Source organism: Cyprinus carpio, chromosome B12 (genome assembly GCF_018340385.1).
Source record: "Cyprinus carpio isolate SPL01 chromosome B12, ASM1834038v1, whole genome shotgun sequence".
In the NCBI taxonomy this organism is placed as follows: Eukaryota; Metazoa; Chordata; class Actinopteri; order Cypriniformes; family Cyprinidae; genus Cyprinus; species Cyprinus carpio.
In genome coordinates this window covers 4395824-4405528 of record NC_056608.1, presented here as the reverse complement: position 1 = coordinate 4405528, position 9705 = coordinate 4395824, and the positions used below count along the sequence as shown (strand labels likewise).

The 9705-nt window shown below is 39.8% G+C and overlaps 1 protein-coding gene across 1 annotated transcript; it reads left to right on the top strand.

Moving 5' to 3' along the window:
• The first annotated feature begins 3237 nt into the window (after positions 1 to 3237).
• LOC109093883 (interferon a3-like) lies at positions 3238 to 4846 on the top strand. Its single transcript, XM_019107540.2, has 5 exons — positions 3238 to 3611; positions 4207 to 4284; positions 4366 to 4509; positions 4592 to 4669; positions 4754 to 4846. Exons 1-5 carry the CDS (start codon positions 3354 to 3356, stop codon positions 4844 to 4846), a joined length of 651 nt encoding a protein of 216 aa, XP_018963085.2. The 5' UTR covers positions 3238 to 3353.
• Positions 4847 to 9705: the final 4859 nt, after the last annotated feature.

Sequence of the window (9705 nt, the reverse complement as noted above, 5' to 3'; positions counted from 1 at the left end):
GACCCAAAAGTTCAGGGGACCACGAGGGACCCGACAGTTCAGGTGGCCAGGGTTGACCCAAAAGTTCAGGGGACCACGAGGGACCCGGCCGTTCAGGTGGCCACGGAGGATCAGTCCATCTTAGTTGTGCAGACGGCCAGGGAGGAACTCGCCACTTGAGCGACCAGAGCGGAACCTGCCCTTCCGGTGTCCCAGTGGAGACGTGAAGGTGCTCTGGACGGCCTGTGGAGACGTGAAGTACCTCGACCTCGGGAACCATCTCGGGCACCGCAACGGACAGTGCCTCGGGCACCGCATCGGGAACGGCCTCCGCATCGGGCACCGCCTCGACCTCAGGCACCGCCTCAGTCTCGGGCATTACATCGGGAACAGTCTCTGGCACCGCCTCGGCATCGGGCACCGCCTCGGCATCGGACATTGCATCGGGAACCGCCTCGGCCTCGGCAACGGGCACTGCCTCGGCAACGGGCACTGCCTCGGCATCGGACATTGCATCGGGCACCGCATCAGGCACCGCCTCGGCATCGGGCACCGCCCTGGCATCGGACATTGCATCGGGAACCACCTCGGCCACCGCATCAGGCACCGCCCTGGCATCGGGCACCGCATCGAGAACCGCCTCGGACACCGCCTCGGCCTCCGGAACCATCTCGGGCACCGCCTCGGCCACTGGAACAACATCGGCCACCGCCTCGGGAACCTTGGACACGTCCACCTGGACGACAGCGGCCTGCTCGGGAACGTCCTCCTGGACGGCAGCGGCCTGCTCGGGAACGTCCTCCTGGACGGCAGCGGCCTGCTCGGGAACGTCCTCCTGGACGGCAGCGGCCTGCTCGGGAACGTCCTCCTGGACGGCAGCGGCCTGCTCGGGAACGTCCTCCGGGCTTTGAGGAAAGGCTGACGCCTGTCTCCTCCTCCTGCGGCCTCTATGATGGCGTGCCGGTGGCTCCTTGACGGAAGACTCAGGCGTTGAGTCAACCATCTTGTCTGCCAACACAGGTGTAGATTCGACCATCTTGTGCAGTGGTGCTGGGCTGGCGGTCATCTCGTGCTGTGGTGCTGGGCTGGCGGCCATCTTGTGCTGTGGCGCTGGGACTGGCGGCCATCTTGTGCTGTGGTGCTGAACTGGTGGCCATCTTGGGCATTGGCGCTGGCTCAGTGGCCGTGATGTGAACACTCCTGGGAAACTCTAGGATCTGGCACATCCTGGAAAAGTAACTTAATACTGTCTCCGCGGCCATCTTGGGCTGTGGCGCTGGGCTGGCGGCCATCTTGTGCTGTGGCGCTGGGCTGGCGGCCATCTTGTGCTGTGGCGCTGGGCTGGCGGCCATCTTGTGCTGTGGCGCTGGCTCAGCAGCCGTGACATGAACACTGTTGGGAATCTCTAGGATCTTGGACAGCACAGAAAAATAGTCCAAGAATGTTTCCGTGGCCGTCTTGTCCGAAGACACAGGCTCGGCAGACGTAACGTGAACGGTCTCAGGAACGACAGACGTGTGCTTCCTCCCCCTTCTCTGTCCGTGATGGAGAGATGGCAGTTCCGATCCGTCCCTCACGAGCCCAGGGTCGAAGGGGGGCCCTGGTGGAGAGCGATGCCGGACCTCCTCTCGACCACTCACTCCTCTGCGACCTCCCCGGGTCCCACGAAAAACGACCAGGCGGGTTCCCTCGAACCCACTCCTTCTCTCCCGCTCGATGGCAGGGGGAGAAACCTCAAAAAACATACTGCTGGATCTAGGTTTGACGGAGTCCTTCTGTCACGTAACGCACACAGACAGGTAGATCCAAATGCAGTATGTTTATTTAGGGCAATCCAAAATCATAAACAGTCCAGGCAGGGGTCAAAACCAAACATAAACAGTCCAAAACATGAAACACGAACATCCACCAGGGAACCAGGAAAACGCAGGGTGACATTCAACAAGGACTCCGTAACAATGACAGAAACAACCAGGGTATTTATAGACAGGTGCAAACAAGGTAAGTGGTGACAGCTGAACACAATGAACAGTGATGAACAGATAAGGCTAGTGGGAAATGTAGTTCAGAAGGGGGGTGACAATCAGGGGAAGTGAGACCTCTAGTGGCCACCCAGGGAGACACAGAACAGACACTGTGACATATATATAACATTTCTTTCCCTCTCACTTCTGAAATGATGGCTACGCCCCGTATATATATATATACATATATATATATAGGCTATATATATATATATATATATATATATATATATATATATATAATCAGACTGCTCTAAATGGCACAGTGGCGTGTTTTTAGTGTTATTATCTTTAATTAAATAGCCTACTTATTGTAATTAATTGGATTATTATTTAATATTTCCATGAAGTACGCTACATTTCAGATATCTTTGCTTTCATTAGACCTACAGTAGACTAAATCATAAAATTGTCATTCATAGTGTTTCTATGACAATTCAAATATAGGCAATTAAATATATAAATATTATAGGCTATAAGTCACATAATTATTTTACATTTCAGATTAATCTCTTTTGTCATTCTGTTTTGTCTGTCATTGGTCATTCATTTTTTTTTTTTTTTTTTTTTCAAAATAGAATATTAAATAATGCCACTTTAAAAAAATTTTGGCTATATTTTTTTTTTTTTTATTTGACTAAAAAAATTTAGGCTACACATTATCTTATATTTCTTATAATGACGGAATTATAAATAGGCTAATTTAAAAGCAAATCCACGCTGTTCTTAACAGGAGCATCTATTTTTAAAATAATTGATTTAGCCCACAGTAATAGGCTACTCATTTCAGTGACATTTTTAATATAATCGTAATGTAGCCTAATACTCAACGATCATTCAGTGAATAACTGAAATATGAAACGTGTCGTCACTCGCTTTCGATTTCACTTTCTCAGGTATCCCGCAGCGGAATTTCTTCCCCACGTTCCTCTGAAGAGTCAAGGTTCACACGCAGCACACTGCCCTTCCTTCTGCTTCAAACCATTGGCCCACACCTGAATAAACCAACAAAACAAATAAACAACAGCACCCTACAAATGACTAAAATGAATGAATGAATAAAATAGCCTAGTATAAACATTCTGCACAAAAAAATACTGCCATGATTTATTTATTTAGTATTTGTATAGGCCTATATGTTACATTAGCTTAGTCTATGTGGGTCCACTTTTTCATGTTATTTTCACTATTTTACTATTAGCGACAGGCCGTGTGTGGTGTTTACTCTGTGTATTATTATTTTTGTACTGTATGAGAATTCCAGTTCAGTCAGACAGTGACTCAAAAGCTGTTGCGTGACTGCGGTTCACCTACAGCTCAGGTGCGCTCCGTTTACAACTGGAAAGTGAAATGTCGGGTGCGATTCCCGAGACGCGCGTGGCGCATATAAACTGCGGAGAGAATGGAGGAGAGACGAGAACAGCAGCAGCTCATCAGTGGATCAACCTGTGGCATCAGTCTTCTGGAGAACACACAATGGACCTTCGTTTGGTGCAGCTCTGCCTCCTTCTGTCAGCGTGTGGTTTCAGCTCAGTGCTGAGCTGCAGGTGGATCAGACACAAGTTCCAGCACCACCATGGAGTCTCTCTGGATCTGATCAGAAAGATGGTGAGTTGAACTTTTTTTTTTTTACAATTTGTATTATTATTAATTGAGAGAGGTGGTATTTTTGTACTTAGAAGATTACAATTTTGATTTTAATATTTTAACTTTAACTTTGATTTCTTTTTAAATTATTATTAATTGAGAGACTAAGTAGAATATTGGTACTTTAAAAAATGAATTATTTCAAGATGAATATTCACTGGATTGAAGCAACTTCAGTGTTACTTCATTTAGAAAAATTACTTTAAAATGTATCAGATATGATGCTTCAGGCTCTTGAGGAACATTAATGTTTCATCCCTCACTCATCATTGCATTGCATTTTGAAACTACAGAGCTTCGATCATGAAACTAAGCATTAAATATCATCTTAGTAAGACATCATATAGAGTGATGATACACTCGCTCTTTAAAATTCATATAGTTTATTAAAATTCATATTTTATACTGAGTTTTAAATAAAAACTAAATGCAGTTGTAATAGCTAATTGGAACACTTTGAAACTTTAAACAAAATGTTTCAAAGTTCACATCTGAATCTGTTCATTCTGCTCAAAACAATCTCTTCATTAAATCTGTTTCTGAATATTTTTCGTAGGGCGAGAAAATCCATAATGACCACGAGGACACCAATCCAATCCCATACGAACTGATCAATAACCACAGAAGAGCGGAGGTTAGTAAAAATGACTATTATTTAAAAAAGTGCTGTTGATTATGAATCTATATTCATATATCTCGTGTTTCTTCTTCTCAGCCTGAGAAACAGATCCAGTTCGTCATTCAGGCTCTGATGGAGATCACTGTCCTCTTTGACGATGCGGTCGTCCCCTGGGATGCTAAAAAACTGGAAGATTTCTTAAATGTCTTGCATGAGGAGATGGATGGACTGCACTCATGTGTGAGTACAGTGTGTGTATACTGTATAATTAATACCAGCAGCATCAAGCCAGAGGAACTGATTGATCTCTTTCTCAATGCAGGGGGCTTACAAAATGAAGAGGAACAAAAAGCTGCATCTGTATTTTGAAAGACTGAGACACATGGCAGAAATGAACACAGTGAGATTTGAATATATCGGATGAATCAGCTGAAAATGTGGAAACTCATCTAAAGATGGACTAACTGTTGTTTCACTCTTTCAGGAGGACAGAGATCACAGCTGGGAGATCGTCAGAAAACGGGTCATAAGTTTCATGAACCAGCTGGAGTTCTTCTCCTTCCACACTTATGTTTAATAACTGGAGCTCTTGAAGCTTGAAGGAAAAAAAAAATCAGTGTTGTTAATCAGTGTTTACACTCCTTTTTTTTATAATGTTATTCCAGTCAGCTGTATGCAATGTTAAATCATTTAGAAATATATTTTTTTTTGTGTGTGTAATTTAATATATTTTATACATTATGATTTTGCTTACTAATATCTAAAGATTATATCCTTATTTATTATTTATTTATTAATGTCTTCTTTTTTATTAATCTTCTTTTTTAGCTGTTACATAAAATGCAAAAATGAAGTGATTGCAAAAAAATAAAACAATATTTGTGTATTTCTGGCATCAAATAAAGAACTTGAATATTTTGATACATTTTGTGAATTTATTTATGAAATATAGAAAAGGGTATACAATCTTTTACAGATTTTTTAAGAAATTGTTTTAAAATTTTAAATGTACTCACCCTCAGTCCATCCGAGATGTAGATGAGTTCATTCCTTGATTGGAACAGATTTGGAGAAATTCAGTGGATGCTCTGCAGTGAATGGGTGCCGTCAGAATGAGAGTCCAAACAGCTGATAAAAACATCACAATAATCCACAAGTAATCCACACCACTCCAGTCCAGGGATGGACTGGGAGTGAAAAACAGCCCTGGATTTTCTCTCAAATAGGCCCACCAAAACTACAGTCACGAAAATCTCACATCATTACAGCAATTCTGTCGCATTAATGCCAAATAACATCACAAAACCCATGGTGACCCTGCTGAAAAAAACAATCGAAAATTTCCACTACAAACCATCAACTTTTAACCATTAAAACCATTAAATAATGGTATCATGTAGTGTGTTTTTTGGGACATATTACATTAGGATTTAATGGTTTTAAAAAAAAAGCCACCAACAGAAGGCAACCAATTACCAGTAGAGACCAACAGGCACCATTACAGTTTCCATTAAAACCAATACCATTTCATTATAACTAGTAAAACCATTACAAATTATGTGATGGTTCCTATTTTTTATTTATTTATTTTTTTCAGTAGGGGATTGAAATAAATGTATGATTGTATGAACTAAAATACTTGAAATCTATAGAAAAAGAGTAGAATGCAAAATGTATAATATGACAAAAATTAGCAATGCGAAGTAATAAATAGTAGTGAACATTTGGACTAGGGGTGTCCTGGGATTTTAATATAGTGGTTATATGTTCTGTAGCAGGGATGGACAACTTTGATAGTTGACAATTTCTCCTTTATACCAGAATGCCAGAATACTAATCCAAGTTCACACACCTTTTACATTGTCTTACTCAATTTCATTTTTATTGAAATTAATGTAATTTATTTTTAAAGATTTTATTAACCATAAAACTTGTGCAGTTAAGCTAATTCAGAAGGAAAACTTTGTTGTCAGTTGACAGCAATATCACCCCAACAATAAACATCTCAGTTGCATTGTCTGTAAATTTGCAACAAATGTATTTTTTATTACAGAACATTCTCAAAACAACACAAGAGGGCAGTTAAAAAGGGCTTATTAAAATTCAAATAAATAAATAAATAGTTATTCCAAATGGTACCATAAAATAACCGGGTAACTGCAGGATTTTTTAAATAAAATTTAAGAGCTTTAAAGGCCTTTTAAGACTTGTCTTCACATTTCAGCCTTTAAAACAATTTTTAAGAAAAGATAAGAGTCAAAAGTATCCATTATTACGGTGGTTCCCAACCTTTTTCAACTCGCGGCCCACACAACCAAACACATATGTTTGCGCGGCCCACTGCAAAAAAAAATTAACTGACCCCGCTATTGTTGGGTTAATAACTTAGTACTCAGAAGCTAGATTGTTAACTGTATTTATTGAATGAACTAGGGCTGTGCTATATGGACAAAAAAACCTATCGCGATTTCTTTGATCAATTTTGCGATTTTGATTTTAATCACAATTTTGACACACACAGATATGCTTTACAGTCATAAATGCATTCAGGATGAATTTGAAACATATTTCCGAAAGAAAACCAATTAGAGCTTTATCAAAAAGTTGTAACGTCTCTAGAACAGACATAAGTCAAAATAATCACTATAGTAAAGGTGTAACAAAATTTCTAGACTTATGGCAAAAAAATATATAAATATAAATATAAATAAATAAATCCTGTGTCCAGGGACTTTTTTTCTTTTTTGCCATACATTGTTCATAGAGCTCATTAATTGTAGCGGTGCCTCAGGTGTTGAAATAGATTTGTTATACACAGGGCCGGAGATTGCTATAGGCGAACTAGGCGGTTGCCTAGGGCGACAAATATGTTGGGGGCGCGGGCACCCTCTAGGGTCGCCTTTACGTTACGTTACGTTAGGCAAGTGCGCAGCTGATGAAGAAAGCAGGGCACCAGAGAAACACAGACCACTGAGACCAGGGATACTTAGCCTGAAGCAGAGGCGTAGTTTATGGGGGGGGTTAACCTCCCCAATATTCAAATCCATCAGTTACAACCCCCACCCCAATATTTCAACATGAAAATCACAGTAGATCAAATGAAAAATATATAGAATTCATTTATTTTGTAACAATAATTTTGTTCCTAATCAAATATGAGTTTGTCATAATAAATCAGACAAAAAATACTCCCCCTCCATTGAACCGATTGGTAACGCCCAACCAATGAGTCGCACTTTCACCAAAACAAACGCGAGTGTTGTTTATGGGAGAGCACACGGGTAACGTTAGCGCCAAAAATGAAGAGAAGCGCAGCACAGCGGACTATATTTAACTGCTGGTCAGAGAGCGATGCAAAAAAATAAATAAATAAAGCATGTACTGAAAATGAGGTATGAGAATATTGTGTAATGGCTAAGTACACGCCACATATATTTTAGATAGCTAATCCATTGCAATGTATTTAGCTATAACTATCAGTATAACAAGTTACCAAAGCAGCTGTCAGTTTTGCTAGTTTATTTTTCAATAGTGTCTGTAATTATCAATGACAAAAGTATTCACATCGGTGTTTGTTTCCTTCCTAAATTAATCGGACTTTTGAACGAATTGGATGAATGAACGATTTGAGTGGCTAACTCATTAAAACAGTGAAACGTTCCACCTACTGGCGGTTTCAATACTTAATTTCTTTAGATAATCTCTACTGTTAGAATTTTATGAATGATGATTATACACAAATTTCATAACGTTATGAGGTGTATAATCTCTTAACATGTTTTTATAACAGATTCGAGGTAAATAAAGCAGCAGGGTAGAAAAGTCAGCAGAGGGAGAGGAGGAGCAGGTGATCAGGTAAAGAAGATGCCATTCAATCAATAAAATAAAACAGGAAACAGTATAGACAGTTGTTCAAGAGCCGATGTGTTTCCCTTTAAAAAAAAAAATTAAAATGCATTAAGGTGGAATGTAAAAATCTTAAAATAAATGTCTAAATGTTGTCTCTTTCACATTTGTATATGTTGAATTTGTAATCAGTTAAAGCATGTAGATAGATAGATAGATAGATAGATAGATAGATAGATAGATAGATAGATAGATAGATAGATAGATAGGAAGAAATAAATTATCCAATAACAATACAAAAAAAAATAAAAATAAAAAATTGAAAGAAAATAACAGACAGCATACTACGTTCAACCCCCCCAATACCATTTATTCAACCACAATTTAAAAGTTTTTAAACTCAATCTCGCCTAGGGCAACCAAAGGGCTAGAGCCGGCCCTGGTTATACATTATACAGGTTCACACGTACTCCGTTTGCAGTGCGTATACACAGTGGCGCAAAAAGTGGGTATGCGCTATATGCGGCGCATAGGGGCGCCGCACAATGGGGGGCGCCAAAACGATGGTTAATTTTTTTTTTAAATAATAAAAGTAATATATATTTAAATAAAAGTTATTTATAAAAAAAGTTATATACATTTTAGAGGACTAACAGGTTAGAGTAGGCGCCGGTGCCCTCATAAGATTCCATCATAGAATTTAGGCATAGAAGGGTAATATCGCGAGTGGGCGGGGCACCGTGAGCGCTGAGTGAGCAGCAGTAACATTAACGAGTTGTTGTTGAAACTCGAAAAAGATGGATAAAGCAAAAAAGCTATCGGGGCTAAAAATAGAAAAAGAAAGAGGGAAAAGGAGATGGCATGTCAGGGGATGCAACAGCAGCTAAATAAGTGGATGGTGAAAGGCGACAGGTAGGATTTAAAATGTGACGTCTATGCTTGGAGGCTTGCAAATACGTTATTCATGTTAACAGACTAGCTAGCGTTTGCTAACACTGGAAATGTAGCAGACAGATTATGTAGCTATCTTAGAATATGCAAAACCGAGGTTGCTGAGCTGAAAACTGAAAAATATAAGGTAGCATTTACAGTAAATGACAAGAATCTGGAAAACAACTTTAATATCTCTGGTTGACCGTGAAATCATGCATATATTTGCTACCAAACTTGGAGGCTTGCAAATATTAATGTTGACTGGCAAGTGTTTACTAACTTACTGCAAAATAATGTTGCTGATATCTACATTTAGATTTTGGTTAAACCCTATGGTACCAATTCCATGCATGACATATCTCAATTTTATTAAAGTAAAATAACAACTGGTAAATATAAGGTAGCATGCAAAATACATGACTAGAAGCTGTAAAACATTACTTATGCAATAAGTCTGGTTTATCATGGAAACAAATAGATTTTTTTTTTGTTTTTTTTTTTTTTTTTTACCATTAGCTGTTCATGTTAGCTCAGCTTTGCTATCAGACATACATGCTACAGTTACATCTGCTGGGTGACATGTAAGCTGTAATTAGGGTGACATTCTCTCTCTCTCTATCTTTAAAGATCTGTGCTATATATAGCACAGCAAAAAAT

What these genes read in the sequence shown, in the direction of transcription:
- LOC109093883 (XM_019107540.2), top strand. Translation starts at nt 3,354, where the DNA reads ATGTCGGGTGCGATTCCCGAGACGCGCGTGGCGCATATAAACTGCGGA. An exon ending in TGGATGGACTGCACTCATGT is followed by an intron (nt 4,510 to 4,591) that starts GTGAGTACAGTG and finishes TTCTCAATGCAG; the next exon opens with GGGGCTTACAAAATGAAGAG. An exon ending in ACATGGCAGAAATGAACACA is followed by an intron (nt 4,670 to 4,753) that starts GTGAGATTTGAA and finishes TCACTCTTTCAG; the next exon opens with GAGGACAGAGATCACAGCTG.